The sequence below is a fragment of the Malaya genurostris genome, chromosome 3 (genome assembly GCF_030247185.1).
Source record: "Malaya genurostris strain Urasoe2022 chromosome 3, Malgen_1.1, whole genome shotgun sequence".
In the NCBI taxonomy this organism is placed as follows: domain Eukaryota; kingdom Metazoa; phylum Arthropoda; class Insecta; order Diptera; family Culicidae; genus Malaya; species Malaya genurostris.
In genome coordinates this window covers 168,021,913-168,041,831 of record NC_080572.1, presented here as the reverse complement: position 1 = coordinate 168,041,831, position 19,919 = coordinate 168,021,913, and the positions used below count along the sequence as shown (strand labels likewise).

The 19,919-nt window shown below is 36.9% G+C and overlaps 1 protein-coding gene and 1 non-coding gene across 5 annotated transcripts in view; both read right to left on the bottom strand.

The window, feature by feature from the left end:
- Positions 1–19,919, bottom strand: part of LOC131439325 (helicase domino) — a 39,129-nt gene that overhangs the window by 15,823 nt on the left and 3,387 nt on the right. For 3 of the 4 annotated variants that reach the window (XM_058610218.1, XM_058610216.1, XM_058610217.1), the window contains exons 4-15: positions 14,471–14,642; positions 14,265–14,409; positions 13,638–13,739; positions 10,151–11,199; positions 9,936–10,082; positions 9,052–9,878; positions 8,650–8,836; positions 7,972–8,108; positions 7,711–7,897; positions 6,330–7,637; positions 5,077–5,964; positions 374–595 (exon numbers count right to left, since the gene is read on the bottom strand). In XM_058610218.1, the coding sequence (XP_058466201.1) occupies positions 374–595; positions 5,077–5,964; positions 6,330–7,637; positions 7,711–7,897; positions 7,972–8,108; positions 8,650–8,836; positions 9,052–9,878; positions 9,936–10,082; positions 10,151–11,199; positions 13,638–13,739; positions 14,265–14,409; positions 14,471–14,642 (5,371 nt within the window). The remainder of the gene's footprint in view (positions 1–373; positions 596–5,076; positions 5,965–6,329; positions 7,638–7,710; positions 7,898–7,971; positions 8,109–8,649; positions 8,837–9,051; positions 9,879–9,935; positions 10,083–10,150; positions 11,200–13,637; positions 13,740–14,264; positions 14,410–14,470; positions 14,643–19,919) is intronic. The other variant, XM_058610219.1, reaches the window with a different exon arrangement.
- Positions 8,907–9,005, bottom strand: LOC131439734 (small nucleolar RNA Me28S-Am2589). The gene has a single exon (XR_009231191.1). It is a non-coding gene; the product is annotated as a small nucleolar RNA Me28S-Am2589 (small nucleolar RNA).

The window sequence follows — 19,919 nt, the reverse complement described above, 5'->3', positions numbered from 1 at the left end:
TGACATTACGTTTTCCAGGACTTTTCTTCAATCGTTTTTTGGGAAAATCTACTATCTGTATATTATTATTGTGCACACTTTTTCTTCTAGTTCTAATTTCAGAATTTACCGTTACCATTACCGATTGTTCCGTTTGCTTTAAAGCTGACAATCGCTTAGCTTTTTTACTAGCAATTGATGGTGGGACTGATTTGCTTCTGATCCTACAATTCCCTCTATCGTTTATCTCCCTAATCGATCCCTTACGTTTACCCAACAAGCCCTTGTGAGAATTTTTCACCATTGCAACCCTTCGGTGGATAATTCGTTTGCCCTCTCGACTAATATTATTGATAGATGCATTAGTGCCAAACTTAGAGCTACATTTATTAACCTGATTCTGGGCATCCTCGCGAGAAAACGTTAGTAGATCGTTTTCTTCCGCTTCCTGCTGACGAGCTGCTTCTTCTTCCCGTTTCTGTTGCGCTAATCGATTGGCCTCCCAGTCGCGCTTCTGCTGCTCTATCTCTGCCTCAACTGCTTTCAAACGAATGGCAGTCCACGTACCTTCCGTGTCTTCCACGAATCTCATTGCGTACCGTTCAATGGGGCTTAGCTGCAAAAGAACAGAATATCAAACATCTTCATTTTAACCTTGAATATTAGTGTAAGAGGCATTAGTTAAAAAAATACATCAAAAAAACATTTCTCTCATTAATCGTTCATTTGAAATCAAATCTTGAAATATTTTCCCCCGGTAGTGACCTCTGACTTCTATGGAATACGGGGCGGTCGGAAATAGTAAATTTGTTTTCAGATAGTTTTCGACAGCGGTTCCAACATACATACGAGCCTTGAGTAGTAGAATAATTTTGTTGGTTCAGAAGTAGTAAAAGTCGTAGTAAGAGCTGATATCTATCACTATCAACTAGCCACATTGTACGATAAAGATTGGATATTTTTTGTTCAGCTGCCAACCAGGCTCTACGAATCACCATGTATCGAACGTCTGAAAACCTTATTTACTCCAAATCCAATGACTTTTTGCAAATAATAATGAACCTCATCAATTTATGGTTATGTTAGTACTCGCTTTTATTTTTTTACTGCAACAGGGAATAGGAGAATTAGAGGGAAAACAAAAAAAGTCGCGTGTCTTTGATTCAGTATATTTCTACTTGGTCATAGAACTATCGTGTATCTCTTTTGACTGTCACTTTCACAGTACAGATTACAGTTGACGATGCTTTTAGTCAGTCTGTCAAAGTCATTCGACGTGACTGACAAATTGCAATTCCGGTCGTAATAGTTCCTAATAGTCACAAATCTCCAAATTATCAGCGGAACGTTCTACCTGAGCCAGTTTGGGCTGGTTCTGATTCCTAATTGCTACGTTTTGGATTCATAGAGCTAATAATATGTGATACTATTATTAGGACCATAAGGGCATATTCAGTAGTGTTCTAGCTCTAGATGCATAATTTATGTCAGTTACAAAATTTAAATCTGAATTTTATAACAAGAAAAACTGGCAACCCCAGCAGTGTTTTACTCGGCTTTCAAATATACAAAAAATTGAACGGCATCGTAGACCAATTTTAAATTAGACAGAACTGGTCGAACAAATAAAACTAGAACGGCTTGCTGGAGATACGTTTGTTCTAGTTTCTGCTCTATTATAGATCTTCCATATAGAACTTCTAGCTGCTGAATTAGCTCTAATGCGTCTATTGATTTTTAAGTAATAAAGAAACCAATCAACAAATTTAGATCTCAAATCAAAAACCATTGATGTTCTTCGGGTTCATCTATTGGAAATTATCTCGAGACATAAAAACCATTCGACAGTGTTGACGAAAGGCTGAAATGTTGGATTCTTAGATTCCTCGATTCGCGCAGTTCAGATAGATATTAGAAATCTCTCGGTTTAATATTTTTAACTTCAATCGCCCAACAAATGATAGAGCCGATAGTTTTGCCAAACGTGGTGCTATTGAAAGTGAAATTTATGAGCGACCGATTGCTTTCAACGAATTTTATAGCGCGACTCGCCAAAGAACACTTGCCAACTGGCAAGCTTCTTGGGATAGAGATGATCTGGGTCGGTGGATGCACTCAATTATTCCTAAAATATCGACAAAGGCATGGTTCAGGGGACTGGATGTGAGTAGGGATTTCATTCGTGTGATGTCCAGACTCTTGTCCAATCACTACACGTTAGATGCACACCTCCTTCGAATTGGACTTGCCGAGACTAATCATTGTGCTTGTGGCGAAGGCTATCGCGATATTGATCATGTCGTTTGGATATGCGTGGAGTATCGTGATGTCAGATCTCAACTAATAAATTCCTTGCGTACCCAAGGTAGACTATCCAATGTCCCAGTTCGAGACATTCTTGCTTGTCGTGACCTTTCTTACATGAAACTTCTTTATCATTTCATAAAGACAATTGAAGTTTCAATTTAATAATTGACCCTTTTGAGGGTTAGTTCTGACTTCTACTGCGTCCATTAGTTCATCCAATAGCATCATTTTTAATAAAAATGATGTGCTGATACAAACAAACTCAAAATAGGTTACGAAATCAACAACAAAATGTATAAAAATTTCAGCTTATTTTATAATTTATAGCAGTTAATCGCTTGGTTCAAATAATGTTCTAAGTAGATTTAATAATAAATAACGAAATAGCTAATATGATATTTAAAAAATAAGATGAATATGTTTTATTATCGCTGTGACTATATTAGTATTATATTAGGTTAAGAATTCTATGTAAAAGTGATGATACGGCGAAGAAAAACTTATGTAATAAACGTATTCATGAAATAAAAAATCGCCCAACAATTTATTGATACAAATGATGCTTAAATATGTTAGTCGTGACAAAATGAAATTTTTTTTTCTCAAATGCTGTTAAAACACAATAAACTATCTTTCTGCATCCAGCAGAGCTTCCTTTCTACAACCAAATATTATTATCAAATTGCATAATTTGGAATTGATGGGGAACTGGCATCACTGGAGAAGAAAACACAGTGCTTCTGTGTTTCTCTAATAAAAAGTGTTTTTTCAGTGATTTTAGAAAGTTCTAGTGAAATAAGTAGTTCAATTATTGATTATCAGTGATGGTGAAGTCGTGCTGAATAAAGGTTTGGTTGAGGGTGCGACTGGCGTGGTTGGAAGGATATATTTTACCACACAGGAATGACTGCCGCCATACAAGGGAGTATTTTTTCTAATAATATATTTCTAAAGGGCTACGAAATGTATCCCTAAAGGGCTGTCATGCCAGATCTCTCTCAAACAGCGCTGCCAGTAATATCAATTTGTCTTTATGCTATTTCCAGTAGTTTTTTTTGTGGAATTATTTTTTATTTGTAGCTGATCATTTAGGGGTTAGCCAGTGTAGCTGATGTTTTCCACTTGTTATAGCTTAGATTATAACGACATTTATTCTGCCGTGTGTTGTCCAATCAAGCATATTCCGAACAATAAGCACGTAGTCGTGATGGACGCAAACGTGTTGATACTCGAAGGGGAGGAGAACTAATGCGTTGTCGGATATGTCCCCATCACCTCATTTGGTATTTTCTAATCTTCTTTGTTACTCTCCGTTTTTTAGTTTTAGCTTTGTTATTCTACGGTTCGCGTTTTTAGCGAATTTACTGACTTAGGCAAGCAAGAAGATAATTTTTCGGTAAAAGAAAAAAAATATTCGTTTGGGAAAGCAGACTCGACGTGGTTCAGGATCGCGTTTGGAATGGGCGCTCGTCTAAATGTGCGATGTCTACATGTTACACTTATTTCTAAAAAATTCGCGAAAGGTAGATGCATAAACGAGTGACTGCATACTCGACAGCCGTCTGTCCGGAGTTTTGTCAATTTCGGAGATTGACTGTTTCGTGCATTATATTGCCAGCACAAAGTAACACTTAAAATGATAACACTAAAACATTCTTGATAGCCGGCTACCCAGAGCAATAAACACATGATAACATTACTAAAACATTTACTAACAAAGTATCCTCTCCTGTGATGCATGTGGGAATGCAGAGGATTCCTCGGTTCCTAGTAGCAACATGCATCGAACTAACAATCCTTCCCCTCCCAAGTAGATCTGCATTCGGACGTGGCCGGCGTCGGTATTGATCAGCATGCATGCATCAATATAGTTTGCACAGTGTGAAACAATGTGTTATTCCCAAACATGTTGCTTCAAAAAATCATTTTGCAACCTCAATTGGTCCAGATCAATAACGGAGTAGCAACACACGGGCGGTCTCTAATGCTAATGCTAATGCTAATGCTAATTGCATAATTTGGAATTGATGATGTGGTGATCCTGTTTGACATAATACCATTTTATGATTATTTGAACTATAACACTTTTTGCACTAGTTCAAATTCGCATATATTATTCCACAAAAATCTTGTAACTACTTAAATCAATAGATTTAGATCAAATTTAGTTCCATTCAAACAAAACGTTCCTACATGACGCCTTATTGAAAAAAAAAACAATTCTTGATGCCAAATGTCTTAGAAATGCATGAAACGTCCAGATCTACTGCAATCTAAAAATTTTAGTTTTAGCGAAAATCGACTGGGAATTTTGAGACTTACAAAATCGATAAAAAAAATTTAATGCCAAGATCTGGTGTAATCTAAACATTTTTTTTTGAAAATAAATCGAAAATTTTTAGAGTTGACTTTAAAAAATGTCGGGATAACACCAGATCTCGAAGTTTCATGCATTTCTAAGACTAAACAAGAAAACCGCGTAAAAAAATGTAATTGTTAGAAGTTCACTTGAGCCAAGGAGAAAGAAATTTCAATATTCCATAGCAAATGAGGAAAGGTATTTACAAGATTGTTGTGTAAGGAACATAGAGAAAGTAATGTGTGAGAACTTTGATAGCATTCCATCATTTCAAAGACAAATGGAAAGCGGTCTGGAACGTCAAAATTTTATGTCCAAGTTTATAACTGTTCAAGTTTTCGGTATTCAACAGAAACGTGTTATACTTGGAATACGTTTTTTTTTCTACAAAAATTTATTGAACTTCATTAAAAGGGAAGGCAAAAACATACCTGGTTGATAAGATTTTCAACTTCCTTTTCGGCTTTGCTCATTTCAGGTTCACGTTCACGCGGTTCTTGATCAATTGGGATATTTTCATCAAATTCCTCCAAATCCGCAGATGCTTCTGCCTTGGCGAATTTAGCTGCTTGCACGTCTTGATCGTCTTCAGCCGCAGCTAACGCAGATTCAAAAACGTTAATTGCCGACTTACTCTCTTCGAGTGGGGGTGCTGCACTAGTACTACTGGCCGATGTACTGGCCACACTTAAACTCTGCTGTAAACGTTCTTTTCGTTCTTTTTCTTTCTCGATTACTTCTGCTAATCGAGCGGATGCATCTTCCTCAACCGTATCTACTGCAAAAAGATCTTGAATAGTTGAGCTCTTGAAATAAGCAGTAGTAAAATTTCCCCCTTCTATTGCCAAATCACCGAGCATGCGCTTTTGGTTGGCCTTCTTAAGAATATTTTCTTCGATGGTTTTCTCGCTAACTAATCGGTATATGTGAACATCTCTTGTTTGTCCAATTCGGTGACAACGATCTTGGGCTTGTGCATCCATGGTTGGATTCCAGTCGGAATCGTAAAATATCACAGTATCCGCTCCGGTCAGATTGATACCAACTCCGCCGGATCGTGTGGAAAGTATAAAAACAAACATACGTTTGTCGCCGTTAAATCGTTCCATCAGCAGTTGTCTTTGTTCGACTTTAGTCGTACCATCCAATCGCAGATATATATGGCCATGATAATTGAGGAACGCCTCCAGTACGTCTAACATCCGAGTCATCTGAGTGAAAATCAAAACCCTATGGCCACCACACTTAAGCTGTTTCAATAACCGGTCCAAGGTTTGCAATTTACCGCAATCATACTGGATCAGACGAGGATCAGGAAACTGAAAAAAAAAATTTGTTTCATCATACCTTTAATATTAGAATTTAAGTCGTTATTTAGAATGCAATATAATCCACAGTGTCATGCATGGTTTAAAATATGAATTCTTAATAGCAATCGAATTTATTGCATTTCTAGATAGTCTCGGATTTATTACCAATTCAGAACTGTAGTCACGATAATTATATTGCATGTTAATGTTGCAAGGTTCTAGAGGCTTCACGTGATGGACATGAGAATCCGCTGGATGTTCAATGCATAGAAAATAGTCTAGCTCTAATGCAAAAATCATCTGAAGTAAATTTCTCATCGATGACTGATTTTTAGAGCCATATAATCTTTAAAAAATATATAAGAAACACTCACCTGCGTGTTCATAGCCGAAATAATCGGATGAAACATTTTCAGTGTGGGCTTGAGTGTGAACTGAATTTCTTCGTCCCTTTCTCTTTCTTCATTATACATCGATGGATTTGGATGGGATATATGAAGACATGGTGACGGAGCACAAACAGCAGGTACGTAAATGACAAAATTATTTAATAACGAACGAAAGTCAACAGTTCGTCGTTGAATAGACTTGATGGTTTTTGATAAGCTCCAGCTTGGGTTTTGAGATGCAATCGCACAGTAATGACTACCAAGAGATGTGATAGGAACTGAATCAGTGTCTGAGAAACTTTCAGAGCATATTCTACTAACAGATTCTCGCAGATCTTCTCCGTATATCGGTGCCGAATCACAACGCTTCAAATTCAAACGACCTAGCAGTTCTAAAATTTGTCCTCTCCGTTCTTTTCGAGAATCTTCAACACTGGCTAAGTAGAATTCAGTGCGAACTTTTCGTTCTAACTCCTCCGGAGTAAGATTAGCAGTTGATGAATAGGAATGGTGCTTGAGCTGCTGAACAATTGAAGCTGCCAGCGTCGGAGATATTGGATTTGCAGCTGTAGTGAGATTTTGGGTGTTGGCTTGTGTAAGAAAGTTCCGAGAGACTATCGGTAATCTTGCCGCATTGGAACTGGACACACTTGATCGATTTACAAGAGTCAATCGTTGTCCACTAGTCGTCAATAGAGTTGTACCCGTAGCACCCGATACTTGTCCACTAGTATTTGTTGTTAAAATGATTTGTCTTCCAGCGGTTGTATGCACAATTTGTGTAACGTGTCCAGCACCAATTCTGTTACTCGTACTATTACTGCTATTATTATTATTACCACTATTACTACTACTACTACCATTACTACTACAACTACTACTAGTCATATCACATCGTTTTCGTAAATGTACATTCGACGATAGAGAATCGTCTAACTGTATCGCCGTGGCTGCCACTGGTTGCGCACTGATTTCCTCGATCAAAGGTTTCCTATCTACTAGTGACGAATTTACAAGTGGAACAAAACGTGTTCCTTCAGTCTTCATAGCTGGACTGGTGCCAACCCGTACACCTGTGCTGCTACTGATAGTTTCTTGTACTATCAGATTAGGCACACGAACGTGCAATTTCAGTCTTCCTGTTGGACATCGTGGTGCAGGTTCTGGAGTGCTATCAATTTCCTCTATCAGTCGCTTCGACAAACATAACCGTTGCGACCGGTGTGCCACATATGCGGACAGTACAAGCTCCAATTTCAGTAGTACTAGATTCAGGGAAGACAAGTCAATTTGCTGCAACGGAAGAGAAAGTAAGTAAGAAACTACAAATTATTCATTACAAATAAAAAAAACATCTAGTCCTTACCGTGAACGGGTCATAATTTAGCATATTGTAGACAAGTGAAGCGGTCCGGAAACTGATTCCCTCCATTCGAAAAGGAGAAATAGTGGGACGTTCTTCAAACATGTTAGGATGGTTGCACACTTTTCGCAATTGCATCAACACGTTGATCACACTCAGCAAATTACCAGAGGCGAGGGTTTCCTTTGTTCTAAACAGAATATACTGATCAGTTAATTTCCTTGCGCACTAAAACAGACGGACATCGGCAATAGATATACTCACTTCGCACGACTCATGAAATCGTCGTAAAGAAAACGCTGTCGCTTGGACAGGCGACACATGACGATATGTTCGTACTTCTTTGGCATCTGTTTCTCAACCTCTGATTTCAACCGGCGCAACAAGAATGGTCGTAATACCTGTGTGAAAGAGTACGATTTTTTTTTGAGTAAATATTCAACGAAAATATATCTTATTCAACATTATGATTATTATCCATTACACCCAAACATAAAACAATGAATTAGGATTTATCAAATTGATACTCGCTTTCTATTTAGTTGAATGCATGCCGTTGACAATTTACACAGAACCCGGAAAAAGCCCAATCACAGACGTATAGTACATCCGAATATTACAGCGAAATTGCATGGTAGCAAAAACATAATTCTGGCATATAATGGTTGAACACTTCAGTGAAAAAATCGGAGCATTATGATTGAACTAGTTTCACTCTTTCATTACTTATATCTCTCATTAAACTTGTGTAGATTATATGAACTGCCTACACGTACCAACCACAATACGAAATACTTAACCAACTGAAATAAATTCCATTACAAGACCCTTGTCCACGAATCAATTTTTCCCATGATGGACTCATCACAATAACAAAAAGAAAACAAAACAATGAAACGTGGAAAAATAATCATAATATTACATTACGTACAGGTTACAGACCTTATGAAGGCGTTTGATTATCGTCTCGTTGTACTCTGAATTGCCTTCAATCATTCCGGTCATGGGATTGGAAAACCACTCCTTGAACTCGCGATGTGACTGAAACACGTGAGGCATCAGAAAATGCATCAGAGACCACAGTTCCATGAGATTATTTTGTAACGGTGTTCCCGTCAACAGTAAACGCCTGGAAGAGGAAGAAAAACAATTCGGTCAATGCATTTTACCAGTACAACTCCGCATCACAAATCTATATTTTTCATATCAGACAAATGCCTCGATTGTCATCTGTTAAATAGTCTTGAGTTTCTAAAACAGATTCTCAGAACTAATCAGTAATTTTGATAAATTTATCATCATAGAGAAAATTAAATAGTTTTAATTACAATTCCTCATACTTACTGTTCGGTTTGAAAATTCAGCAGCAGTTGCCAACGTTGGGACTTGAAATTTTTGATATTTTGTGCCTCGTCCAATATCAAATATTTCCATTTTTTCCGTCGAAAGCTTTGGTGGTCCTGAATTACCAACTTGTACGAGGTGATGCAAACATGAAATGCGTTCACTTTGGTCCAACCTGTTCTTTTCAGTTTACGCTCTTTCTGGGATCCATAATATGTAAGTATTTTAAAACCTGGGCACCACTTTTTAAATTCCATTTCCCAATTAAGCATAACGGAAGAGGGGACGATAATCAGATGCGGACCCCAGTTGCCCTTCATGCAAGCCAAATGACCTAACAGTGAAATAGTTTGAATTGTTTTGCCCAAACCCATTTCGTCAGCAAGAATTCCGTTCAGTTTGCGATCGTGCATCGTTACCAACCAATCAAGGCCAATGTGTTGGTATTCTCGAAGAGTATGCTTCAACAAAAACGGTATAGGTGTTACGACACTGGTCGATGAGAGCGTGTTTCCTTTTGGTTGAATACTCTCAGCTATGGCAGCCGCATCGTTCAACATTTCATCCTTTTCGCTTTGACTTCTATTTGCAATTTCTTCGTCTAGGAGATTTTTCAAACCAATATCTTCCACGTCTTGCTGATTATCTTTTTCCATGTCATCATCCGATGACTCAACTTCATCGTCCTCCGAATCTTGCACAGTAGAACTGGATTCTGAAGCATTTTCTGATTCACTCTCCGCATCATCTGAGTCCACTTCCATTTTTTCATCCGGTGTGCGTTTATACTTTGCCATTAACTCTTCTATACTCATTTCATTCTCGGCCTGTTGAAAAAGAGACTCCAATGATTAACATATTTCCATAACAAGAAAAGTACTTACATTTAACTCATCTATTTCTTTTTTGTGATCTTCGTGTTTCTCCTGCTTTTCCTGTTCCATAATTGTATCCTCGTCGTCGACGCTATCTTCATCGGCGGAGAAGTCTTTATCGTTATCCTCGCTTCCTTTTTCACTCTCTTCTGGTTCCTGAAGAGTAAAAAAAAAGGCGAATAAATAACATCTACAAAAACTAAGATGACTTCAATGATTTTTACCGATAGTATAATTTTGTCCCGATTTTCCAGATAATCTTTAGGTAGATTCTTCAAGAAATCATCCAGATCCATTTCCGACTCTTTCTGCAGAGCTGCCACTTCTTCATTAGTTTCAGTGGCTTCGGCTTCAGCTTTTGCGATAGTTTCTTCGTCATCGTCCGAATTTTCACTATCCGGGTGAAATTCGTCGTCGGAAGCACTTTTCGGCAATGGCGAAGATATTTGACTGGAATTGAGACTGTTTGCTTTGCTAGTATTCCGATCAGTTACAGTTGGTGTCTTGTTCATACCTTCCACCAACTGCTGGGAATATTTTTCCGTCTGATCGACAATAAAACTTAGCTGTTGATCAAGAGCTTTCTTTCGTTTCTCATCTAGCTTGGTTTGCTGTTTGTATTCAACGAGTTTTTCGACATTACCCCAAAAGATTTTTATTTCCTTAGCAACAAATGCGGCGATACGTTTTAACTGAAGCTCTTGTGCTTTTTCCGCACGCTGCGCAGCCATGGCCTTGTCCTGGAAATGTTTTTGAATCATCCGTGCACACTTTTTTGCTGCCGCCTTTTTCCATTTTCGTTCTTGGGCAAAATCTGCTGCCAGCCAGACCATTTCTTCCAGCAAATAATCCCAATGTGCTTTTGGCCGTTGTGGCTCTTGGATTTTCGGTAGTCGTCTTTCGCTCCATAAACCTTCCTTCTGAAGCTCCTGTATCCGTTGCATTACGTACACTTCCTGTTTCGCTTTATTGGTATACTGGTCCTGACCATTGCCACCATTTCCACCACCTCCACCACCACTACCGCTTCCAGCAGCAGAGTTGGCAGAGTTGGTTCCATTTTGGTGCTGGTGGCTGGAGTATCCTGAGCTGTCGCCATTTCCGGAAGCTGAAGCCCCATTAGAACCGGAAGCAGCGGACCCGGTCAACATAGATATGCCAAGAGTAGGCGATGCAACTGCTCCGCCAGAACTACTAGCAGAAAGGTGTTTCTTTCGCTCAACGGTCGTGCTCGCTCCAATACCAATCGGATCCGGTAGAATAGGGGTACCGCCTTGGAGAAGAAAAAACACATGATGAAAACAAGAGCTATTGCGGATTCATCAAAAAAGCATTATTATATAGAATAGTTGACGACATTCATTGAAAACTATAGAGCTGAACCAAAGTTATTGAAATTTGGCGATTTGCAAAATGTACTAGAACAATTTTCTACCGAATTGCAATTGAAAATACTAATTTAATGTACGTTCCAAGACAGTGATATATTATCTAAATATCACAACTTTCCCATTCCGCGCATACGATAAGAATGTGGATTATGTTGGAGAAACACAAAAATTTATTCTCAAACGAAATGCCAACAAAGTCCCGGGTTATACAAAAAAATTCGACCAAGTTCAACTGATACTAAATAACTCCTAAATATTTAAAATACAATGATCACCTGCAACAAATAAACAAATTAAATAAGAACCAAATTGCAACACGCAGGGCAAGCATTTTAAACGGCGCATGTATTTTACAATGATTATGAACTTTTTAATAGTGTAATCAAAGGAAATTTCAGTTGTTTAATCAAGTACTACGATTTGTGCAAGTCCCCTGTCTAAAATTCAAAATTCTTAACATATTGACCACATGAAGAATGTCCACGTTAAATTTCGGACCCTTTGCTTTCGAAGTAGAGTGCATTTTGAATTATTGAAAGTGCACAAAAGCATATTGTACGAAAGGCAGAAAAATCCTTAATTAAAACTACTCAAAAGAACCATATTTAGTGTTTGAAAATCACTTGATTGTGGATCGGTTGGAAAAGGAACAAATTGAAAAGTATGCTTCCGACAAAGAGACAAGACGGTGGTAACCATTGTTGAGCTCTATCTTTCTGTTCGAAACATGACTCGCAAAGTTGAGAAGTCCAAATCATAAAACAAAAAGTGAAGAAGATGCAAAGACTGAACATATACAAAGTGAAGAAAGTGTCCAACCATAATTAAAAGCAAAATTTTACCGTCTTGCTGAGAAGCCAATTTTTCGCACAATTCCTCTTGTATCTAAACGGACGACGAAACATACGTGCTCGAAAACTTTAAACAGTTTCCGGGTCTGGCTTTTTGTACCGTAACGCAAGGATACGCCTTTGCCGAGCAAAGAAGGTCGAAAATCTAAAAGTTTGTTTCTAGCGGCACTATCAATAAGGTTGTGTGCGAGAAAGGATGTTTGCGAAAACGGTTTGAACCAATTATCAGAAGCCACGGCTCTTCTTGGAGTTCTGTTTTAGCCTGATTTGCCTTCTTGTTACTATGCGAAATTCGTCCTGGTATGGTATAAGGTACAAGAGGTCAAACAGATGCCAAAATTAATCAATCCATCCAACTGAATAAAACAACGAAATAAGAGTATCACCCTATTTCGGTTTGTTTGTTGAGTCATGAAGTTATGGTCTCTTGTATTTTCTGTAAAATTGGCTGGTTTCGCGGTTAAAAAATTTATCGTCGTATTCATTACTTCTAGTGATGTTCTGAAAATATCAGAAATTATAAAAAATAAACAATTTTACCCTTTTTCCTAGCAATTAAAGTATCTCCCAGTTTAGTAGCGTGTAACATGAAAGACACGAAGAAAAATAATGATGGTTTCATTTTTTTTTTTTGTATTGTTAAGATTGAGATTTTGCAGGATCAAAATTTGTATAGTAAATTGTTCGTTTTTAAAGCATTGATTCGAATGAAAGAAAAATTCGGTTTGTAAATTTCATCCTTGAAAATCAAGATTCGTCCTTGAAAATTAGCTGATGTTACAAACGAAAAATACAGACCACAGCGCCCTCTATAAATTGCCGAATGTGATTCTCGCTTATCGATGTTTAATGTTTTTTTTATCCAGTAACATTTGAAATTTTCGTTCAATTATTCACGAAATTTTATATTTCCAAGCTTCTTTCCACTTTAAGCATATAAGGCATTTTTAAATATTTCAAAGAAAAAAACAGATTCTTAATAACAGACATCTATAAACCTGCTATTAAATAGAAAACATAAAAAATATAAATTGTTAGTTAAAATAAAATATATAAACCGATCGCAACTACCTCTCACAAAAGCTTATAAAGCAAAACATTGCATTAAATAGTCGACAAAAGATTCGTAGATCCAATTTCTGTTACTAAACGAAATGCGTTCAATTAAATATGACGACCATTATACAACAAACTCAAAATTTATCAACTACTAAAATGAGATGATTTATATGTACGATATGCATAAAAAAACTGAAAGTAAAGCTTAACATATGATGGAAGAGTTTCATTCGCTCACAACATCCAGCCTTGAACCATAGTTCAAGGTAACACTTTCAATTCAGACCAGAATACTGATAGGAAGAGTTTGAAAATCAATTAAAAGCTAGTAGGAGCAGAACAGAAATAAATCAATATAAGCCAAGGAAACTCGTTCTATATTGTGTGTAGGTGAATGGAACGGTGCGAACCTGGCACCAGAGGTACAGAGGAGCTTCCTACCACAGGTGGTACGCTAATCTGGCCAAAGACCATCCCGTGACGACCCCCTTGAGGTCTGCCGGGTACGTGACCTACAAGTACAAGTGGGAAAAAATAAGAAAAAGATGCCAAAAGAGTAAAGAGTGTAAAAGAATGAAGAGCAGAATGTTTTCGTCCAAATGACTAGTTCAGTTTGGCCACATTTTCTATCACAAAAATCAGAATTCTCAAATCAATTTACGAATAAAATGAATCTCCATTACCTAATTGACATTGGATTGGAATGGTATGTTTATCTTGTAAATGAATTATCTTTATTATCAACAATATCTAATAAAATAATAATGAAAAAAAAAACAAAACCAAAAGGCCAATTGAAACTAAAACAATGAATGCTTGTGATCTTTTAAAGTGATGTTACGGGCTGATATTTACAGAATAAACACATGAAAACAATGACAAAACTCTGCACAAGGACTATTTGAGACTGCAATATGCAAACTAAAATATAGATGTATAGTCTGTTTTTTTTAAATATATATTTTTGTAACCACTAATTCAAACCAAATAAAAAGAAAAGCTTTGTAAAAACGTATAATTTTCGAAGCGCTTCTTACCCTGCTGACTCAGCTGAGCCACCGCGGCCGGTAGTTGAGTTGACACGGCTACTGGGGTAGCTCCCACACCGGGAATCTTTATTTCGGCTCCTTGTGGTAGATTGGATGCTCCCGCGCTTGTCGACGACAGCGAACGATTTGATTGCTGAAAAAAGGCTCCTCATATAGCTTACGATTGCCAGTTGATTCACGAGGGCAAAGCTTACTTGTTTAAGTATTTCTCCTGCTTCTTCCAGGTTGGATGATAACGGTTCTAGTTTATACGTACGCATAAAATTCAAAAATGCTGGTGTGTGAGGTTTCTTTCTCCATACAGGATATTCCATCATAGTACCACCGGATTGAAGAAAAAACAGTTCTGCTACATGTTCCGAGTATCTGTTTGAAAGGGAAAGTGAGAGAGTCCGAGGACAGTTGATTAGCAATGAACATGATATGGAAATCAGTGTTTTGAGTGTTCGCTATGATTGCTTCGATCAGACAAATGCCTCGAGGGTCATCCGATGAAGAGGTAACTGCATCCAGAATGGAATTGATTACCTTTCAGATATTCGTATAGTATCATCATAGAAGCAACTTTGAAACGTATCAGTGATTGATTATGGTCTGAGAAACAGGAAATTACCCGCAAAATGCAATCTTTATTTGTTACTGGTTTTCCAGGTGGTACAAAAAAACCGTGTATGACCTAAGTTTGACGAAAAAATAAAATTTTATCTGGAACTTCCTTAAGCATTATGCAAAACCAATATAGCTAATGAATTCCGTTCGTCATCGTCCTCCACTGCACACTGCGCTAGATACGAATATCCTGGAATACGACAACGACAGAGCTGACTTCAAAAGTATTACTGACTTTTTATTTCATGTCAATTGGAACGGAATCATCGACAACGGTGAGATCGTCGAACATACTGAACCACTTTATCAAACGTACACACTAAGATTTGATTCCGTTTGTTTAATTGACGAAAACTTTCGGTAATCGATGGAAATAACCGATATTTCGGTATATTAATTTTATTTTACAAAAATTATGCAGATTTTTACCGGACGATCAGTTTTACGCGAGTTTTCATTGTAGAATTCTGTATATAGATGTACAATTCATACGCTAAATCAGAATAGTCACCGAGTACTGTAAAAATCATCAACATTTTTTTTTAATTTATCCCTAATATATAATGCAATGGAAACGTATCCACGACTGGTTCGAGTTTTCTTTACTCGTTTTTGTGAAAAATTCGAAAAACCTAATCCTAAGTTGAAAATTTCACCCCTATTCCGTTATTCTGATCGAATCGGATTACTTCAATCGAATGTCCAAATTTGCATTCTGTAATTCGATCGAGTGATGATTTTGTATGGAAAACTCGAACTCGATCGAGATACAGCATGCAAAATCGTTCGAACGTAATCCGATTCGAACGAAATTCAGAATCGGGGTGATAGAAGAATAACATTCTTCATCAATACTTTCACCCCTAGTCTGAGTTTTGTTCAAATCGAAATATTTCGATCAAATCCTGGGGTGTTTCCCGCGGACCGACATGAAGAATGCGACCACCATCGATGCGTACCAACGTTACCAATTCAGCATACAAGTTCCAACCGACCAGCCTCTACCGATGACTAGTTGGAAAATGATCATGAAATTGAAGATATTAATTTACTATAATTTTAAGTAGTTAAAAAATGCCCTTGGTATCTTATAGCTTAATGCAGTTTAAAAAAAATTGTTATTGAATACAAAATTTTGTCGATCAAATGAGAAACTTTCAATTCTGTATCTCGATCGAATTCGAATTTTCCATACAAAAACTTTGCTCGATCGAAATACAGAATGCAAATTTTCACATTCTATCGGCATAAACCGATTCGACCGAAATACAGAATAGGAGTGTCTGTGTTTTTTTTTTTAATCCGAAATTCCATTCAAATCCAGAATTTTAACCAAAAGAAAACAAAACGAAAAAATTACCAAACTGCTCGTTACATCCATTTAGTTTTCATATTACGATAGTTGTTTGACAATTCAGCAAAATTTTTATTATCGAACGATCGGTAATCAATTCAATTACCGAACTTAGCTGTTAAAAATTCGGTAAAAAATTACCGAATTCGGTGAAATTTCTTAAGTGTAAACGATCTCAACTGTGTTGGAAAACCAATAAACTTAGAAATAAACTATAAACTGAAACACACAGAAGAGCCGCATTGAAGAAATACTCAAACCACGGACGGATTGCGCTTCATTGCAACCGTGCGAGCAATACATCATCGTCGAGACTCAACATGATTTTATGCCGAAGCGCTCCATGATGATGATATGATGAACTTTTTGTAGCTTACATATGAAGTGTTCGATTCCATGACCAGCAAGCACACAGACATAAGTTGTATATACGGATTTATTAACTATCTTTGATATAACTAATCACAATATTACTATAGATATACTGGATGAACTAGGTCTCGGCTCCGATGATTGCTTCGTTAAATTCAATTGCTGTCTAGTCGTCAAGATGAATGAACAATGTATCCAAAGAGTTTCTCGCCTCTTTCGGATTTCATCAAGTAAGTTCTTGTTTCTTTGACCTTCCTTATTCACTCAAATGTCGTAAATTTTCACTTGGAGGGTGCATGTGTGTCATTTGTCGATGATATCCAACTCAGACCTTACAAATCGTAGTTCATCTGTAAGGTTTCGTACTACGTTTTTGGATAGTTTCAACATCACATCTGGCGTTTCCCAAGTAAGTCATCTTCGGCCACTATTGTTTGTACTCTTCGTAAACGACCGCTCTCTGACCGTCTTTCGTTTTTTAAATGTATGTACGTAGAAGATCTGAAAATCTATCGCATCATTACAACTGTGGTGGACTATGAGAACATTAGGGTTGGTCAAAATATTGATTTCAGCTCCACTGAACTTTCCGTGTTCCTTTTGGGTCCCATAAGCACCATGCAAAATTTTAGCTCGATCGAAGAAACTATATTTTCGCGCCCGAGGTTTAATGTTTGTATGGAAATTAGTATGGAGAAACTCACTTTTTACAAAAAAAAAATCGTCTAGAGATCAACCTATGAACTCTAAAAATCAGTGCGTATGTCCTTTTTGTATGAAAATTTAACGAGGAAGAAAAACTTCAAAGATGTCAAAACAATCCGACACTTGTAGAAAAAGTTATTAAAGGAAAACCGATACAAGGTCCGAACGATAGCTCATTCTTTAATATATCTAGCACCACTGCTGCTAATGATGGTCATATGATTTAGCTTTCTTTTATTATGATATAACGATTCTGAGGTATTTGAGTTGTTTCTTGACGATAGTTACTCAGCTTAGAATGAAGAGTCTTTTCAAGTGACAAACCATGCTCCAAAACTCACTGTAAGGACACAAATATTTATGTAAATTATGTTTTTGTTTGCATAAAATTACTAGAAATTATCATTAGGACCATATTGTGTCTGTTGATTATACCTAAATAAATAAATAAATAAATAAAATAGTATCGTCTGTATATTCTAAACTATAAGAAATAGAGAGTTTGTAAAATCGCTAAAGTTATTGGATTTGAGTTTATCAAAAATATTGTAGAAGACTCCAAAAACCTATTTCTTCAAATTAAAAAATTAAACTTTTTTGTGTCTTCACAGTGAGTTTTGGAACATAGCTTGTCACTTAAAAATAATCTTCATAATAGACTGAGAAACTTTTGTCAAGACATTAAACAACTCGAATCAACCTTTATAGTATAATAAAAGAAAGTAAAATCATATTACCAGCACTAGCAGTAGTGGTGCTAGATATATTAAGGAGTGAACCATTGTTTGGACTTTGTGTCGGTTTTCCTTTGATAACTTTTTCTACAAATGTCGGATTGTTTTGCGGTTTTCGAAGGTTTTCTTCCCCGATAAATTTCCTACGAAAATCACACATGCACTGATTTTTAGAGCTTATAGGTTGATCTCCAGCCGATTTTTCTGTAAAAAGTGAATTTTTCCATAGTCCCATACAAACTTTAAACCTCGGGCGCGAAAATATAGTTTCTTCGATCGAGCTAAACTTTTGCATGGTGCTTATGGGACCCAAAAGTAACACGAAAAATTTAGTGGAGCTGAAATCAATATTTTGTCCCACCCTAATGAACATCGCACCCAAACCAGACCCAAAAGCGAACCTGACGGGCTCGGGTCACATTCGGGTTTAGAAATGAAAAAAAGTCCGGGTTTGGAAATTTTTCAGATTGATTTATTATCCTCTGAACGGAATTTCTAGCAAAACTAGTTTATTTAATCAAATAATTGGCAATTTGCCATTTTAGAGAAACAGACACTGTTGCATGGTGTACGATCACTTCGCCGACGGTCATTAGGCATACGGTCAACTGGCATAAAGATATTTGGCATACCCACCATTTGGCATAACGGTCATTAGGCATACGGTCATTTGGCATAAAGGTCGATGGAACAAAATTGTTGGGCGGCATGTAGGAGTTTATAGACTCGTTAATGAAAAGCGAGGCGAGGAAAAATATACTCATGGGCAAGTACTGGCGTATGAGTCGTGTTCTTCCTCGTAGCAGAATAAAAGCGAATTTTTTGAATATTCTTAGAAATAATCATTAGGACTTTAGTTTGTCTGTTGATTAAAATATATAAATAAATAAATAAATAAAAAAAAAAAAAATAAATAAAAGAGGCGAAGAACTTTGAACCAGAATAATGACGCCAATATAATGAAAATAGCACATAGTATTAACAAGTACTCTGAAGAAAACTAATATTGACTTTTTCTTTATATTTATTGTTATTTTATGTTTTGGGTAGATCGTGCATACGGGTGGATTACCGCTGTGGAGATTCATCGATCAGTAGCGGAGAAAACTGTTTATGCGTTTTCACCCATGGCTGTTTTCCTATGATTTTTAGATTAAAATTTAAGTACCCCTCGTTCGAGCCTAACTAAGGTAAATAAACCAAATTTTAAGTAGAAGCAAACGAAGCAGTTCCAATATTGTATGCGAGAGACTTTTCACGATATTTTTAGGTGCAAAATTCTTTTCGGCGAAATGACCCGCTTCCATGTAAAACAATGCGACATTCAACCAACAGTATTTGCAAAATCTGGTGGCATCGGAATACCTTGCCAATACGATGAGCATTTCAAATAAATGTCGCTAAACTCCATGAAAATTTCACAATTTTTGCAACCGTTTTATAACTAAGCTATATTTTCATGAATCATGTGTATTCAATGTAGTGATAGTTGAAATACTTTGCACATGATGTTAACATGTAATTTTTTATTAGTGTAGCTTTAAGTACAGTTTCTTAAACATATCAATGATAGACATATTCGATGACGACAGTGATACATTTGTTTATAATGACTGCCGGTGATTCCGTCAGGTCCCAGTAAAGTTGAAGTCTTCATCGACTGTGACCAGTGTTGGTGATTGCCGAAAATTTGACAGAAGCTGCTATATTGCTATCTATATTGTATACAACATTTTCAATCCGGTAGAAGATGCTACAAGAACTCGAGTCTCTCAATGCATGAACCGCGAGAGAATTGTTTTACATTCCTTCGCTCCACTTCATACTCTGAGTATTTCACGGCCCTTAAAAAAATACAGTCTGATAATG